Here is a 19,992-nt window from a genome sequence, read left to right on the forward strand (position 1 = left end):
AAGGTATAATTATTTCGATATGAATAAAGATTAAATACAACCGCCTTCATTCAAAAATATTCCACATCATTGACATCATTTATCTATCAAAATGTCGGCTATCAAACACGTTAACGATTAGGATTAGTGTAAATTGCACAAAACCAATACATTTATCTGATCATTCAAGGCTACACCCATGACCAATATTAGGATAATATTCCTTATCGTATATTAATTCCTTCATAGTAATTTAAAATGAAATACCATACAATCCATGATTATACGCCTGTTAATATAACTGATTAATAATTATAATACAAATCGAAAAACTAATCAATGTTAAACGAATCAACACATAAATACTATTTAAAAAGACGTATAGTTGTTTTTTTTTTTCGGAAAAATTCACGCTCCAGATTAAAAAATAACAAATTACATAGAAATCGTCATTACACATATTACAATTACTTTGAATAGCTCTGGCTATTTATTACGCATATTTACATCTTTATCTTTAACATACGAGTATATTATTAATTAATAAGTAGAAAACTTCGATTTTTTATCATTAATGGACAATAATCAAGCAAACAAAACGTGTGAATGTGTACAGTTTACAGTTGTAAAGTATTATCCAAAACACCAATAAGTCATGGCAATGGGCGCCATTGATCGCGTACGAAATGCATAGAAGCGTTTAAAGAATCCTTATTGTTCTCCGTCCACATGCTTCACGCGTATCAACTCGTGGTATAATACCTAAGGACCTGCAATTACTCATGCCTGAGAATATTATAACACTGCTCTGTCTGAGACTAACTATTCTATTTTACTTGATTGTGGTAAAGCTTCGCTGCTGCAGGAACTGTTGCAGAAAAATACTTAATCTTAGAGAAGAAAAATTAATATCGTAGTTAAATAATATTGTAGTAGATGTAGAGATCTAGTAAAACAGTGTTTGATAAACAACCAGGCGATTAATTATACTCTCTAATAACCTACCATTAAGCATTCTAAGTTTCATTGACTTGGACTTCCATCAATATTTTTGCATTATTTTAATTAGTGTAATTACGATGTCTTCATTCATTCAAATGAGAATGAAAATAATTATTTCATTATTACCAAGCACATAAAGAATGCTTATTTATTATTTGATGATGATAAGAATGCTTGTTTAAAAAATGTCCCTTTGTGCATCAAATAACAGTTCACATTCTTTGTTTATTCATTATTCGATTGACAAATAGCTTTTGCCTGCGACTTCGCGGAGAACTAAAAAAAAGGGTGAAATTTATGTTATATATCACACGAGACTATGTTGATTATGTGCTGGACCGTTGCGAAGTTATCTCGTAAATATTTGAATCAAACTTATCCCAGGGGTACCGTAAACATTTCAGGGATTATGTGTTCTTTCAGACTGTGTTTTACATCTGTACCAAATTTCATCATGAACCATGCGGCCGTTCTGGAGATACCTTCTAACAAACATCCATTAAAGGATCAAGATTTTTTTAATTCCTTGTGGACGGAGTCGCGAGCGACAGCTGGTTTACATAATTTTTTAAGAATTCAATCTTGTGAAAATTAAATTGTTATGTAGAAAAGTATAATTTGATCTCATAAAATTCAGTTCAAGGCGTTAAATTAATTGAGAGAGATGATATTTTGAGACATGACTGTTACGGAAATATCGCTGCTACAACGTCCGTGACCTGATATCTTTTATATCACTGTAAACAAATTAGTTATACTAAATTTTTAGCAGTGTATCTTTTTTCTTGTAATTTTTTTAATGATTATGATTTTATTACTCTTTCATTAAAATTAATGGTGAATTATTTAAAAATATCACACCAAATCTTACCTATTTTTCACCATACTTACTTTACAAAAACTTAGTAAAAATTTAAATTTGAAAACTTTTTTATCTAATCTTCTGAGAATGTTTGCGATGGAAGGATGTTTGATATAAGGTATCCCTGGATCTGCTCAACGGATCTTCATGAAATTGGCACAAATGTAAAACATATTAAGTTTTTAATACTGCGCAGGCGCAGTCGCGGGCGGCAGCTAGTGTGTAAAAAAATTAAGAAACTGTATTTAACTGCTGTCATTCAGCCCATCCAAACTACCAATAACGATTAAGATTGTAACTAAAAAAAAATTATTTTTATTTTACAAGATTTAAAAAAAAAACAAATTCAAATAATGCAAGTATGTAAGTTTAATATTTCAATATTAATATTTTTATTATCACTTTTCTTACAAAGTTGCGTGTAAACTGTGAGCCAAGTTTTCTTTTATTTTAGTTCCTGAGTGAGGTAGAGATAGAGTAGTCGCCTTGAGAAGTGGATTTTAATCTCATCCGTTGTTGCAGACGTAAGAAAAAATATCTGTCAAGAAGTAAGCTTTTATTGGCGGATCGCGAGTTAACACAACGTTATCGGGCTAGAAAACTTGGTCGATAAGAACGCGCGCGCTCACACAAGCGTCAGTCGACAATCAGTGCGGCTTGTGGCTTGCGGCGCGGGCGCAGCACTTCTGTACCGCACGTTAACAAAAATATAAACAATATTACACAACTGCTATGTGCCTGGTGTTTACTAAACAGTGTTGTGACAAGGATTGCTTTTATTTTAAGCCGTGAAACGGTAGCTAATTATTAATTCGGTGAGTAGATTTAATTACTTTTAAATTTCTCTGATAACCTTTTATATATTTAATTAATTCAAAGTCTTTTATTTTGAGGTCATAGGTTGAACTAGTTGAAATATATATTTACACATATCCCTGATGTGAGTTAAGAAGAATAAATAATGTTTTACAAACAATTATAGTCTAATTTGACATATTGTAATCGTATAATAAATGAAGATTACATTATTTCGTAAATGACAACTAGAACTTTTAATAACTAAGTATAAATTACGTTAACCAAAATATTTTATTTTACAATAACTTCATATATATCATTTTTTTTTACTTTTATTCACCGATAACAGGTTGCAACGGTTTGCAAAGTTAAGTAACCTTTGTAAAATTTATAAAAATTAAAATTCGGCAAAAAAAATTTACTTCGCTGTTACTTATATTCTCTGGTCAGTTGGTAAAGCGATAAGTATACAAACGCGGATATCAAATATTTGACTGCATCAGAAATAGACGCGATAAGGCTCCGATAGCTCAAATACGAATAACACGAAATCACTTAAAAAAAACTTTAATATATTTATTTTATAAACTCTAACTTTTCGTAACATAATATTATCTTTGACTAAGTATATATTATTATATTATAAATATTATTTCAATTGTAAATTAGGATTTTTTTTCACATTCATAACTATTTTGTTTTTCACACATATCTGTTTTAGTTTTTAATAAACACATCGCTTTTAAAGTATAACAATAATTTGAAAAAACATTATAAGTAAGGCTAGTTTATCAGTAAAATATTAATCAAAGAACTTCTCAAGTAGTTACCAACAGACAAGACATAACAACCATTAGCTATGCATTTAATCTTTTTATTGCTTTAATCTTATAATATTAGTTTTATTTCGATAAAAGAGATTAGGAACTATCTCGTCCAGCCATACTGATAAGCACCTAAAATAAGCTTTAATATAATAAATGTATTAGTTGAACAATAAGGTTCATTCAAAATTTACCAAAAAATGTTCAAAAGGTCACTGCGTTAAAAAAAAAATAAATTGTCTGTATTAGTTAAAAAACGAAAAGTTATTCAAACAAACAGTATGATCACTTTGGAATTTGAACACACAATACCGACCCTCGGTAATAAAGAGGACGGGGTGATGAATCTTCATAAAAAATAAACAATACTAGTAAGAAAATTTATATTTCCTCACCAAATTAACGTTCACGAGAGCTGTTTTTGCTAAAGACTGGAATCGTCCAAACTTTGTTTATAAATTTGACCGAAATTTCAGTACAAAAAAATAAGGTTACGGTTAAGACAAGTCAGTGTTTCCCAATTTGTGTTTAATATTGCCCTTGTATTCCGTAAACATTTGCGACACCCTTTTCGCAATGATAAAGTAAATCTGAGATGCGTGTGCATTGAATCGAAACGAAATCTCACTTTTACTAGAATTAAGATCATTTGATATTGTATATTCTTTAATGGAAAACCGATATAAGTAAAGGATTGTTTTTGTTGGACAATCCCGAGAAAACTACAACAAACGAAGCAATGATCAATCGACGCATAATTGTTCTTAGTGTAGTTTTAATTATTTTTTTCTTGGTCTTCTCTCTTTTTCATCAAAAAAAGCTATATTTATTCATTTTCGATATAATTTTAAAATCGAACGGAATCAAATTATACAAACGTTTGCGACGCGATCGACAACTGTTAGTAAATTTCTATTCAAAAATAAAATATTAGAGTATCGATACCTTGAGCATTTAGACACTTGTTACTAGATAATACCTAGTTCAATGACCTGCCACGTCACATATCTATTTAAATATCCGAGCGTAGACTTTAAAACACCTACTCTTGATTTCCTCACTAGTTTTTCACTTATAAACATAGTTAAATCACTATTCATTTATAAATAGTGTGAGGTCCGATTTATAAATTCCTACTTAAAAAATCTAGTTTGTAATGATGAAATCTAGATTTATTTTTCCTAAAGCCGCTGAATCCCATTTACTGATATTCTATTTCTCTAAAGTTTTCCTAAATATTGTGTTGTACTGGAAAATAGAAAAAATGGTACCGTGTTTAAGCAATATATATTATTTAATTATTTTTAATCATACAAAAATTTTCAGAATCAATTAAATTCATACGTACATACCATATTACAAGCGTGTATTATAAGTAGCTGCGCCGAGTGTTTGGCTTCTTTACCTACATTAGTGGAATGTTTTTGAAAGTTCATCGGCGCAAAAAAGAAATAGGCTAATAACCGAACACGCTTTTTCTCATTCTTCAACAATAACATTCAGAAATAGTCGCTTGCTCTAGTTACGACCTAGTCTATTGAAATCAATAAATAATTCCATTTCAACAATACCTATTAATATGTATCTATACCTATATATATAAAAGAAAGTCGTGTTAGTTACACTATTTATAACTCAAGATCGGTAGAACTGATTTAGCTGAAAATTGATGGGGAGATAGTTAGAACTAGGAGACGGACATAGGAACTTTTTTATCTTGAGTGCATTTTTTTTATTCCGCGCGGACGAAGTCGCGGGTAAAAGCTAGTTATCTATATATTAGTTTTAACCTATTCACTCTCATCATAACCTCAGTTTTAACCTAAGCAATTATTATAAAGTGTTTAAGAAATGTTTTTGTTCGCAAATCCCGATAACAAAAGTTCATTGACGCAACGGTATTTAATTAAACATTCCTTCAGTCTGTAAATCGGATAACTACTTGATTAAATTCTGAATTCAATTATACATGTCGAGATAATCATGAATAGAAATAAAATGACTGGTACCAAATTCATGAACGCCATAAAAATGTGAGACGATTATAAATTTGTTTGCGTTAACGTGTTACGAACGAAGTAGTGTTTAGTTTTTCAAATCGTAATTCCAACTTGTAACATTAGTGCTATATTTCTCGGATTATGTAATACGAAATTACTAAGCTATTGTGAACAGTAAATGCCTATTAATTGTTACGTAAAATAAACAATGATAAGTCATAAGGATTATGCGAAATGAATGGATCCATACAACATCGTGAGACTCGTTCAATGCACACAATTGCCGGAGATTGGCCGTTACTGCTGAATGCGCTCTTCCTTAAACTGCCTGCTCAATTATGTCGTATAACGTATTACTGCCTACCGTTTGAAATAGTTTCCTTACATGTATTTTTACATATAGTAGTTAGTTGTGTATATGTGTACAGTATTTAGTTTCCGTTCATCAGGTATCAGTTTTAAAAATATTTAAGGTTTTTTGTTTTGTACATAGATCTATATAAACACATATTTGCACAAAAATAAATGTTTATCACACCTCCTTTATCATTCATGCTGTAAGGGAATAAATAGTAAAATCTGAAATTATTATAGATTCGGTAATTAATTCGAACATTTAAAATTTAAAGGAACTCTTCAAATCACTCGAACGAACACACACAATAACATCAAGAAGTAAACGATTTTTTTAATATTACTTAATCCTTAATCCATAACAATCTTTTTTCATCATCATCAGCTCACTATACGTCCCCACCGAGGGGCTCGGAGCCTACCCCAAGTTAGGGGTGACTAGGCCATAGTCACATGTTTCCTTCACCGTAAGAACGTCGGATAAATGTACATATGTAAATCGAAAATCGAAAAACACATTGGTACATGGCGGGATTCGAACCCTGGACCTGCAGATTGCAAGTCAAGTGCTTAACCCCTGAGCCACCGACGCTCAATCTTTTTTATGCCTTGCATATTTTTTTCAAACCATTTCTTCATAATGTCCTATCAAAATCGGTCCAGCAATTCCGGAGATTACCCGGAACAAAAGCGGCCTTGCAGACACACAGACACAAAGACAACAAACACACAGACAGCAAACAGATAAAAAATCAAAAAATAGGTCTTTCTTTATCAGCTACGCAAAAACATTATTTCTACGACATATATATTTTTTTCGATGTTACATACGGACACTCCAATTTTGTTAATATGTAAAGACATTTCGTGCCTTTACGAATTTAGTTACGAAGTTAGATTATACAAATTTTATTAGGTCGATGAAATAAGACAGCAAAACATACAACGTAAACGTTCTAAAATGATAGTTGGAAAGTGTGTACAGTGTTAAGTAAATAATAAAGCGGTAAAAGTGTTTACATATCATGTTGACAAATTGATTGGTTGTCGTTATATTGTGAACATTACCTCGATATGTTTTATCACTGCGCGTATCGTAGGCGAAACACGCCAGCGGTTTTATCAACTAGAAAGAGTCGTAACAACAACATTATCAAACGAGCAGATTTGTGTCCGAATTGTAACAAATGATTTTAATATAAGGTAAATATTTCACATAAAGTATTTTTTTGTAGAGATTCATCCTCTAGAAAAGAAGTGTACGCTATTTAATCAGAACAGAGAATTACCTTCGTGTCCCTTGAAAATATGGAGAAGTCTTGGCATAGTAACAATTATCATGTACTGCTTATCTCCCAAATACGATCCGATATTTTTCGCGCTGCTTATTCGATCGATGAAAACTATAACAATACCTATAAATAATTATTTCATATCATTATTATTAACATCCTTATCATAGTTCTGAAATATTTATTAGAGAGTTGAGAGTTTCGTATAAAATAACAAATTTTATTGTGAAATGTCATTGGGTAGGAAATAAACGTCCTCGACTGTAGCAATATTTATAAGCAGAATATCGGTATCATCGTGGCATGGCAATGCGAGCTCTAGTTGCTAACTATAACAATAATATTATGCTAACCAAGATAAACTTCCTAGATTGTTTCTATCGCGTTTAATGTTTAACAATAAAATTGTCTATGTTACTTACAATTTTATACTTGCCATAACTTGCTACCCATAATGCTGCTAGTTTTTCTAAGACTTATCATTATGGCAATTAAATCTGAAAAATTGTTAACATAATTAGGCAAAGTATAGAGCCAAAATTTTTTAAGTTGTAGACTTTGTAGTCAGCGATGGATATCTAAATGAAATGAAATATAAGTATCCCAAACTAGTAAGCCACGCGCATTAATGCATTAAAAACAATTAACGATGCATATTTTATAGTTCAAAATTATTGTTTTTCAAGATATACATTAGTATGGAATTTTGAGTTTTTCGTATATAAATTCTCTTAATATTTAAATGTGTTTGAATAATTAAATCCTAAAGAGATAATTGAAAGTTGATGTTAATTAAACATCAAAAATAACATTAAGGGCTACTTTATTTCCATGCGTTTGTTTTATCTTGTCTTTATAAATTTTATAAATAATTATAACAAAAACTATCAGCAACAGTTAACATTTAAAATAAATTAGATTAATTCAAAAGAAACTGACTTGGTCTAACCACGTTCCATTTTTGTAACATATTCAAGGTATATAGAAGTAAGTACAGTAATCCAAAGTGAATGAAGGCGCGGTCCTTATTAGCAAACCAGTTGGGAACACCGCACGCACGATTCTCAGCTCGCCAATATGTCTCAGATTAGTTTTTGTGACTGAACAACTTTCGATATGTTTATCAACGGATGTAACATAATTTCAATTGAACTAGAATCGTCCCAACATGAAAATATGATATTTTCGAAAAGGTTTTTTTGCAAGGTAAACTGAAACCATAGTTTTGCAGAAACAATGCAATATGGTTCTTTAAAATGAAGATATACCATTATACTTCAACTCTCTTATATTCTAAAGACTGCCTAAACAACTCTGTTGCTTTGCGTCACTGCAAACCGTGTGCCATAAATCTAAGATATAATCGTTATACAGCAATGGCGATGAAAGAGTGGCTGCAGTGGCTGCCGCCACCGCGGTCGCTGCTGGCGCTGCTGCTGGCGGTGACTGGTTTCAGCAGTAGGCTGTTCGCCTCCTACGTCACACACTCTCCCACCCTGCTCGTCGACACCTGCCACTCGCTCTGCAGGCTCTTTGGACTCATCACTACACTGCTCGCATACAAGGTAATAACTTAAATAAACAATAATACCAACTAATACTAAACATAATTAAACATTATTATATAAAAAATGAGATTGGAGCAAAGTCCCACTAATACTACTACTCATATATTCTATGATTATCTAGGGTCCAATATCAATCAATATCGCTTAGAGCTACCTGCTGTAGATAACATTGTGTGACAACGAAACTGATTGCTCATTAAATACACATGTTTGTGTAGGAAAAAAGTTGAGAACTAGTCTCATGTCTACAACATGTCGCCCACGTAATAGCAATAAATTTTATTTTTTAATAATTCAAATTATTTGTGTCCTCAATTTCTAAACAATAAATAGAAAGTGTATCCATAATAGGCATTTAATTAGGTAATATGTCCAAAATATATGGTAGCTAAACATATTAAATTTTAGTATAACTTCTACGCATGGAATTAGAATGTTACGATATTTGCCTAATGTTAGTTATGAAGCAATTGAATATAATCTCTACGATAGTTTATTTTTTTCTGAAACATGGCTAACAATAACTAATGATACCAAAGCTATAAAATCATTAATAATTGTCATAGACTAGAAGCTAGATTTTCATCCTTAACGTTATCTATCTATATATATAAAAGAAAGTCGTGTTAGTTACACCATTTATAACTCAAGAACGGTTGAATCGATTTGACTGAAAATTGGTGGGCAGGTAGCTTAGAACCAGGAAACGGACATAGGATAATTTTAACCCCGTTTTCTATTTGTTATTCCGCGCGGACGGAGTCGCGGGTAAAGGCTAGTCTTTAATGTTTTTAAATGTTGTTATTGCTGTGTATGTACTTCCAACATCAGTCTCAGCAATAGTATCCAACAATAATATATATTGCTTTTGTTCCCAGTACGAGCGAGCTGATGAAGGTGCGGGGCGCGAAGGTCGGCTACGGAATACATTTGGTTGGGCGCGTATTGAAGTGGTCGGCCGACTATCAGTACACGTGCTGTTTGCTTCTTTCGCGTTCTCCCTGGTGGTGAACGCGCTGCAACTCGGCGTCCACTCATCCCACATACAACCACCACGCTATCCTAAAGTCATCATCGGCACTGCTGTCCTTGGCCTCTTACTGTATACTATTAACTACATGCTGCTGGCTGGTAATAATATTTACATTTTTCAGTAATATTTCAGTGTGATAGTTTCAAACGAGGGCAGAACAATGAGGCAGAGCAGCATAGGGCGATACAGAACTGTACTCATTTAACAGTAAGTGGGCGTTTGAAAAATAGTAGTACTGCACTGTCTACTGTTCTGCCTCGCTGTTCTACCCTCGTGTGAAACTAGCAATAGCCTAATCACATCTTGTTTAAAGTAATAAACACAAAGATGTGAATAGATGTTGTTATTTATTGCTAGTTTGTTGCTAGTGTTGTAATTTTAGTTCGCACTAAGAGATCTCTCGATCTACACTGTATCTAGCGTACACATAATAATAGTGCACGTTGTTATAATTAAACAAATAAATACAAAATTAATCACATATATTTTCGTAGTGAAAAAGAAAAAAATATTAGACTGTATGATTTTAGTAAAGATAAAGGCGTATCTACACGAGCAATATTTTCGGTCGCGATATTATTTCACGATAAAAATACATATCTGTAGTGCTCACATTGTCGGCGCCAAACTGTGTTATAAAAATAAACCTGTGTTTACACGTGCGGCCAGCTCGGCTAGTGCGTGCTACGCAGTGTCGATACAACTACACGGGTATATGGCATTTAAAATGGGCCAAAACACAGAATTCAAATAATTTATTTATGAACTAATTAGAAAACAATGACTATTTTGCAAACCATACGCTCGAAAATAAATGGTTTGTATTACAACAACATAGACTAGCTACCAGTATCACAAACAATTAATGCAAAAACACTAAATACCGTTGAACAAAACATTGAATATTATCACTAATGATTATGAAGTCAGTTTTAAAGTTGGATAGGCTTCCATTAGCTCAATTCATCGTTGTTTTTTAATTAATTTAGGCAACAATCAATATACATCAATTAAAAAGTTAATTATTTTAAAAGTGAACTATTAGATTAATGTTAAATGTGACTTATAAAGCGAGCTGTTGTTTTATAGGACGAGAGCTGAGCTACAGTCGCCGGTTGAGCATGACGGAGGGCGGCGGAGTGGTGCTCAAGACGGGATCGGCAGAACCAGTGCTGGCACACGCACCTATCGACATCGTCAGTAGGTCTTTTACACTATATTTACCTAATAATGGAGTAAATTAGGGTTAGCGTTAAAAACTAAATAACGTACTAAAATTATGTTTATTAGTATTCAATAAAACCTTTATCAATGTAAAATATTTTCTTGTTTTACCCAATTTATGAAAGCAGCTAAATCATGGTCAGTTATTCAATTCCTAGTTAGCTTATAATTTTCTGTTATCTTTTTATTATTATTATTGCTTTCTCGTTGAGTTATTATAAATGCGTTAAACAATAAATTATTATATTGCGTTACATACCACAGAAGAAAAAAAGCAAAACAATAATAATATCAAGATTAAACAAGCAATATACCTATATATAAATACAATGCGATACGTTCATGTTATGAAATATTGTTTACAATAATTATAATAATATTTTATTTTAATAACAGTGTGACAAACGAGTTGATGTAAAACGGTTATCGGTAACCATTAACAACTGTATAAATTAATTGGAATCTCAGATGTATCGTTGGTTATTATAAGAAAACTACTTTCGACTTCGTCTGCGTAGAGTTTAAAATTCCAAACAAAATTTCACTCCCTAACCTATCTTTACAAGAAAAATATGAAAAAAGACTAAAAAACGAATACTGAATTTGTGTGCTGAAAAGTGTTTTTGTTAATTTTCAAGTAATTCTGTTGCAAGAATAACGTTGCTCCATACAAACTTTCACTCCTTCCCCCCCAATGTAGACCTTTAGGGAATGAACGTGTTCACCTACGTAGTAACAGAAGCCCCTATGAGAAATTTCAAGTCACTAGGCTTAGTATAAATGGTAATAATATGCTGTGAAAAATATTTCTACACACAAACTTAAGCCCCTCTTTTGGACCTTTATTGGCTCTATACTGACTGATGGCTGTCTGATGAATGAATGACTGATCGACACTATTGATTTAATGTAAAAGTTAGCGTTTTTAAACATTCTCTTACATATATGACTTATAACCTCTTTTTCTAAGCACGCAATCTTGTTATTTACAATGTAAACAGTAAAACGGTTTATTGTTAAAGAAAACTTGTTGTACACATACATATTTAAAATCTTATTATCTGGACCGCTTACAAGCAAAGAGAGAAAGTAATAAAAACAAATCACCGGAAGCAATTCCATTGTACAAGACATGATTGCGTCAAAACGCATTTAACTTAAGTCATGGGTTATATTTTGAAAATGTTGTATTTTCATTCTACCTGTCATCATAAATATTTATAAGGTAAATCCAAATAACATTAGTATTTAAGAAATATACAAATGCAGACTAAAAACATGAACATTTTTACGTTGTAGTTAAATGTGGAAACCGAACTTATATTGCTTTTGGCATTAAGGCGGGCACTTTTTACTAGCTTGTTCCTTTCTTCCCTTTGTTTTCTTTCCTATATTTCTTGTGTTGGTCTTTTTCCTGTGCGATAAAGTAGAAATAAATAAATGTTTTTGACCCAGGTAGCCTGTTTGCGATCGGCGCCGGGCTGACCACTGAGTGGGAACCCGAGATGGCCAGTATAGCAGACCCCGCGCTATCGGCGTGTGCCGCTATAGTTCTCGTCATATTCAACTATCCATTCAGTAAGTATACTATTTTATTGGACATTGTCATCGTGAATTCACACTGTCGAAACACCCGCACAAATTATAATTTCGTCCCACATATAAAACATAAGAATATGTCTCACGACAGCGGAAACTGCCGGTTCGAGGAACATCCTACAAAGTTTTAGGTCGAAGTCAACATTTGAATCAAATTCGTCCAACCAAATCACATGAAATCAAATCGTGTTATAAAAACGATAAGAGATGAGAGAAACTTAATAAGAAACATTTTCCAACCCAAGTCAATCTTACGTTGATTTTTATAAACTGTGTGTCAAAATGAATCAAGGGTTAACAACCCTACTCTTTAGTTAATTTTAACTGCAATACGTTTCGGACAGTACGAGGAAATGGCTGCAACTCATTTATCTTCGCGTGATTTATGATTATTAAAAAATGAACATGGAGATAGCGCTTTGCGTGTGTTTCGTACGCAAATTACATAAATATGATCTCACTAACATATGCGAATGTTTTGATAAAAGTTTTTTGTTGTCTTGTTGTTTTTTTTTATATAAAATCCTAATCTTATCGTGTACATATTCTTTCTTCTATTTTTTTTTACAACAATGCTAAATTTACGGTTCAACTCAATTTCTTTCAATTACATTGTACAAAAGACAATTCTTGCTTTAAATTAAATGATGTATTTCTTTTGATAAAAGTTCACTAAACATTTTTTTGAAAGTACTATAAATGAGATTTACTGTAATTATATCAATGTATTTTATGAATTTAAGGCATTTTTCGGGTATAATCCAAGCGTATAACATGAGCATAAATATCCAGATATTTAACGAATGATTCTGGAATTATAAATTTTATTAGTTAATTTATATATTTTACATAAATCAGTTTTACAGTTTTAGAAGTAAGAAACATTCATTCAACCATCAGACACCAACTCACAAGTCCACAACTCTCACGATTATATTGCTAGGATTGTAACAGGCCGCGTCCGGTTCATTGGGATGTTAAAATTGCTTTCCTTATTAACTTAGACCAATAACCTTTTCAATACTGTTAAGCATGACGTCCATTCGATATTTATCTTTGAATTTGATTTTCTTATATTTTAATACTTCAAGTAAATAGATGTTAGAAGTTCTTTTGCGAATACGTTATTATCTTTTTAAGAACAAATCAAAGTGAAACAAATGACTTTCGTATTTCCCACGCATTCATGCATTCCATGAGTTTTGTTTGACCATAATATTGTTTTATGATAACCTGATACAGATTGATACAATTTCAATCGAGAACGTCATTGATATATTTAAATATTTGTAGAAAATTCGAGGCTATAAATGAAACAATTGAATTTTCGTTTTAATGCACAATAGCAGATCAGTATTCACTTTTCATTAAGCGATATCACCTGCCTCAAGAATAAATCATATCGAGGGGTGAAAGGCTATTCAGGCTATATTCTGAATCAGAAAATTTCCCTGATTCTGAATATATATATATAAGTCAATATCGCAAAAAATGTCGCTTAAAACAAATAGCCTTTCACCCCTCGATATATAAAAATAAGTAAATGTTTATGTATTTAGCGACATATAAAGCAATTTGAGTTCCAAGAACCAAAAGCCTACATGTTTTTACGGGAATAATATCGAAATACTGAAGTTGCCTATAATTTTGAATGATCAAAGCTATATAACATTTACATTCAATTTTATATAACAATTTTGATTCAATTTGGTAAACATGAAACATTATACAACAATTGTTATTTTATAAAATGGTAACGCACGCTACAAGGGCGCTATGACGTTCAGAACAATACTGGACCGTTAGAAAACGATACAACCGTTTATGACGAGAAAGCATAACAGCGTTACATAACATTGCGTGTTACTTACATTGTAATTATGCATTTTATACTGTCTGATAGTTGATTACTTGATTCAGTAAGCGGTAGTTTGAAAAATTCTTGAACCTATACCGGGGACTATTTAAAAACTATCTTTAAAGGAAAAATTTTAAACAAGCATAAGGTACATTACTTCTTTAAGCCTTAAAAACATGAAATAATGAGTTGGTAGATAAAGTACAAACTGGTAAGAAAATATCATATTTTCTGTCCCTCTCGAAGAATTTTATGAATTCTTCGTGATTGGCACACAACTCAATAATGAACGGGTATCCTAGTAATAGCATATATCTGTTGTGTGTACAGTGCGTTCCGCGGGCCTGGTGCTGCTGCAGACGGTGCCGGAGGGCGTGGGGGCGTGCGAGCTGCGCGCGGCAGCGCTGCGCGTACCCGGCGTGCTGGCCATACACGAGTTGCACGTGTGGCAGCTGCACCGCGACAAGATCGTCGCCACCGCACACATCTCCTACAGCTCTCATGAAGTAAGTACCCCTAGACTTGTGCCTCATCATGACCCTGATTTATCATTCGTTATTTTAGTTGTCAATCGCTTCTTAACCATGTCACCCTTCACGCAATCCAATCAATCTTTTCATGTGGTTACTACTTACTCATACAGAGGCAATTTTTTCTCAAACATGGTATGGGCTACCATACTTAACATTTGTACATATGTAGAACATACACATTTTCCATCTATTAAGATATAAATGATGATTGGAAGAAGACGACTAATCGTATTTCTAAAATATTGATAGAATTGAAAACTCTTAGACCAACGCTACGACTTAGGGTCCTTCAAGAAGCGAGCGTATCACCTTTTCAAAGGACGGCAACGCATCTGCGATCCCTCTGGTATTGCAGATGTACATGGGCGTCGATGAACACCTTGGTGTTCCCGCTGCTCGTTTGCCCCCTTCTCTATTAAAAAAAAACTTCTTTAAAAAAAATTCACAGCAATGGCTTGAAATTCAGTTTAAATATGCAAACAAAACCTAGTAGGTAGGGGAACCTGTTGTACTTTGGACAGTTTTTGACATTTTGATTTTTTAAAAATAAATATTGAGGTCAAGATTGACCAAATATACACATGTGTAAAGATAGGTTATTTAATTACTTATTGCATATATCAAATGAAAGATTTTTTTGTTTAGTTGAGAGTTTTAAGCTTCTAAAGAAAAAAGGGAAAACTGTCCAAGGTACAACAGACTGGATGTACCTTAAACCGCACCTGTTGTACCTTGGACACACAAAGTCTGAAACAAGAAAAAGATTGTAATTTGCAATTACAGGTTTACTTTTTCCTATATTAAGAATAGCAAATGGTGGTAGATTATCATATCAACACTAATTAACGATCAAAATAGTTAAAACATTCAACTAACAAAAATATTCTCTTAGGTATCAGTCTTTTGTTATAAGGTAATACACACTGAAGTGTTACAATGTAAACTTATCCTTAAATATGTAAATATTATACTTATTTCCATCAACAATATTGAAGTGAAATGTTCAGTTAACATTTGTAATTAAAAAAAGCAGCAAATATCTAAACTTAAAAAAGAATAACAAAGAATCGTCTCCATTTTTAAACATTAAATTATTGTGATTATTTTGAGATTAAGGCGGCGATTAGTGTTACTGTGTTCCCTCTTTCTGAGCTTGTTACGGATCCAACTTGCTTAACACCGATCGGTGCCAAAATTTTCGGAGGGACATGCACGGTAGATAAACCTGTCGCGTCTATATTCCAAATGTGAGCTGCTTGCAAGTCAGATAGGCATTGAGAAAGTGCTTTCTTGTAATTTTCGAAGGTCAAAACATCCCCGCCATTTTGTTTGAATCCCATTCAGTTGGATACTTCATTCCATTAGACTTTGCAAATTGATATGCCAGTATTTGGACGTCTTTCAAAGTGAGACCAAACTGGAGATTTGCTGCATCTTTTATATACTGCACGAGAAGTTTTTCCTGGTTTTCATTGAAAACTTTCTTCACCGAAAGATTTTTATGGAGATAGGTCATAACACTCTCATCGGAGACATTGTATAATAGCGCCTCAAAGTGCTTCGTGAAATATTGAAATGTTTAGATGCACCATAAAGGGTAAATTTTTTCTCTTTTATTAATTTTATAGCATTTTCCAATATATTTCTGTCTAATAAAGGTCTTTAAAAAATATTTTTGCTCCGCGGCATTTTTCCTCTGACAAAATGTATATTTGTTACATGATAAAATAAATACAAAACAATAAGAAATATTAACTGTTCAAAGTACAACTACCCTGATGTACCTTGGCCAGTGTCCAAAGTACAACGTCAGTTGGGTGGTCAAGGTACAACAGCGGAGGGTTCATTTATAATAGGCTTCGTAAGCACACTTTGGATTGATGTTAGGTTTTAATTACCACAGCATTTAATAGAGGAATAAACCAAGAACAACTTACAAACAAAGTTTTTTTGACAAATAAATATCGTGTTAAATAAATTGGCATAAAGTTCTATCTAATTATCGTACTTTTTAAGCAAAAAATCAATAATTACCTTTTACATAAACACTGACGCGGTGCCGACGTTTCGTAACTAACTTCTCGCGGGAGTGGACAAATGATGTTTTAAATGCAATAGACAAGATTAATTTACAGCCCGCGATATTTTCAAAATAAACGATTGTCTTAGGTACAACCATGTTCAAGGTACCACAGGTTCCCCTACTGATAAGACTGAAACGGTTAAAAATATCAGACATATTCATATCAAATGATACCCTATGGGTAAAATATGAATGGCATTTATATCAGAGACTAACTGTTAACCTTGTCATCATATCACAATGACACACTCCTTACCCGATTAAAAAACGAAGGAAGTACTCAAAAAACTCCATCTGATTATTCCTTAGAATAACAATGAAAAAGTTTTTATCGATACCTACTGTAATTTTTTTTTAATAAAAATCATTTTAACTTTTTTCAGGACTATTTGCGAAATTCTGAACTAGTTTGCGACGTGTTCAAACGACATGGAATCGGCCTAGTAACTCTACAGCCAGAATTTACTCTGACTTCAATTAGTGGTAAATGTTTACAATGGTTACTTTGATTTAATTTTATGATATAAATAGTATCACTTAAACAATGAAACGTCTGATCAAGCTATTGCATATGAAAATAAAATTTCGTTTTTTAAATACCTAACACAAGAAAAAACTTAATTAGTAGCCTATGTGTTATTCCAAACTGTGTCCTACATCTATTCAAATTTAATTGAGATCCGTTTAGCCGTTGTGGAGATACCTATACGTCCATCCATCCTTTCATTCATTTAAACATTAGCATTTTTAATATTAAGTAAGTGGTTGAAGTCAAATGTTGCTAACTTGGCTTGATAAAAAAAAAATTCAGTCGAATTGATAACCTCCTTCTTTTTGAAGTCGGCTAAAAAGTAAAAAAATTTAATGATAATTTTCACAGGTACCGAAGAAGAGCAAAAAGCGTTAGTGGACTTTGCAAATACTGCTTGTTCCTGTCCTTGTGCAAAAGAATGCACTGCGCCACGATGTTGTGCATCACCTCTCAAGCCTGTCATTACACGCATTTAATGGTACAAAATAAAGTAATTTGTTTTTACATTTAAGACACGCAAGTGAGTTATGTGTTAAAAGTGCCAAGCTCAATGGGTACTAAAATGCTGCATTTTTTTAACTAATGTTAAGATTAAAATAATTTTAGATTAGTTTTAGTCTAACCAAAGAAGTTTTACACATTACGAGTGTATTCTATTTGCGAGCTAATATTATAACCACGGTCTATGAGTCAGTGAAAGTGAATAAAAAATCAAGAGTACCGTGGCATTGCCGCGCTGTCACTAAACGTCAACAAGATTCTAGTCTTAGACAGGGGTCGGCAACCTTTCTCGAGTTAGCAACCGTTTTCTCGATGTTATGTGTTGACGATTTGTTAAAAACAAATGGTCTATATATCTATTTAGAAACGTGAGAAATATGTACTAGAATATATTTTTTGAATACATAATATGTGTGAGAGGAAACATTTTATTGTGGCCAACATTGCAGTTTATTGTACTAAATGTGTACTAAACTAACTTCAAACTATAAATGAGATGCTACAAAGACGCAGATTGCCGATTACTGGTCTAAGACCATTTACTGTGAATAGCAAGAAACTTGAGCGGGTGTTACAGTGTAAAATTAGTTGATAATAGTATTGATTGAAATTGGAACCATTTTGGCTTTGGAGATTTTGATATATAGGTATGAAAAATGTATAAAAAATAAGTATCCAAATTATATATTATGTATGTGAGTAATAACCGAGCTAAAGACTTCACTTTGTCTTGATTAAGACTACTTTGAGACAGTTTAAATGTAGGAATTGGGAAATTAGACCACAATGTAGAAGTAAACAATTTTATTTACATACTTTAAACTAGTGCTTCAAAGATTGAGTAACCACTATATGAGATTAAACGAGTCTACTCTACTTGTTCCTAATAAAAGAGCTTAATTTACCCATCACAGTTACAGCTTCATTTGAGTGCCAATTATAATCAGGCTTTATTAAACTAGTATTTATACAATGGAAAAATGTTTTTTATAATCACAAGCTTTTATACAACTCTTTTAGTTACATTTTTCCAGTTATAATCCAGCGCAGGATTCAATGGCTGAAATGGTAAGCTGGATATTAATAAAAATTAGTAACAGTTTACACTGCCGGAATACTTGTATAAAAACATATTCTCTCTTATTATCTTTAAGAAAACACTTTTTCTTTTATAATAGTTTTTCGGCAGTGAAAATTTACAGCAATAGTGAGCGATTACGCGAATCTTACTAATGAAACGTTCAACATACAAGAAAGTACAAATGAACTTATAAAATATATTGGAAAAATACTTTCAAAAACCGATTGTTTTTTCTTTTGTTTCGTAAATTTATTTGTTAAAATTTAATAAGACCCCTTGAAATTAAAAAAGGAACTATTATTCTTCCTTATTTTTATTAGTCTTACTTCCTTATTTTAGTAATTTAGTAATTATTGAAATAGGTACAAGGATTGTTAAACTTCTTTGTTTTCAATAGCATGAAATTATTTTAAGTACGATGCTTAATAAAATATCTCACTGTGGTTTGGTGAGACGTGTATGGACGCATATTGTTCTCTCAGTTTTTTAAAACAAAATGTAAAGGATAACAATATATGTCTAGTGTAGCGATACTTTTGAAGGCCTACCACGAATATTTGCACGCGCCTTTGTAACATCATCGACAAATATGCCATTTGTATGAGATTTGCTGGTATACGTTAAGTCCGGCGCTGCACAAATTTTAATATAAATTTTGTCGATGATGTTACGAAAACGTTTTCTCGAATATTCGTGTTAGGCCCTCTGTTCACTCTCCCGTCGACAACGCGCCAGTTGGACGAGGAGTGGACGAATACGCCTTAACCTTTAAACGTACATATGTCCTCGACGTGCGTCAAATGTGAATTTATTTTAATTAATATAAATAAGACTGTGATGTTCCTAGCAGGCAGTATTAAATAAAATTG

The 19,992-nt window shown here is 32.4% G+C and overlaps 1 protein-coding gene across 1 annotated transcript; it reads left to right on the plus strand.

Moving 5' to 3' along the window:
* The first annotated feature begins 2,395 nt into the window (after positions 1 to 2,395).
* Positions 2,396 to 19,111, plus strand: LOC106721208 (zinc transporter 1). The gene is made up of 8 exons (XM_014516110.2): positions 2,396 to 2,658; positions 8,486 to 8,676; positions 9,558 to 9,810; positions 10,802 to 10,912; positions 12,392 to 12,514; positions 14,724 to 14,899; positions 17,393 to 17,492; positions 17,890 to 19,111. Exons 2-8 carry the CDS (start codon positions 8,488 to 8,490, stop codon positions 18,015 to 18,017), a joined length of 1,080 nt encoding a protein of 359 aa, XP_014371596.2. The 5' UTR covers positions 2,396 to 2,658; positions 8,486 to 8,487; the 3' UTR covers positions 18,018 to 19,111.
* The last annotated feature ends 881 nt before the right edge of the window (positions 19,112 to 19,992 follow it).

This window comes from Papilio machaon, chromosome 5 (genome assembly GCF_912999745.1).
Source record: "Papilio machaon chromosome 5, ilPapMach1.1, whole genome shotgun sequence".
Lineage (NCBI taxonomy): Eukaryota > Metazoa > Arthropoda > Insecta > Lepidoptera > Papilionidae > Papilio > Papilio machaon.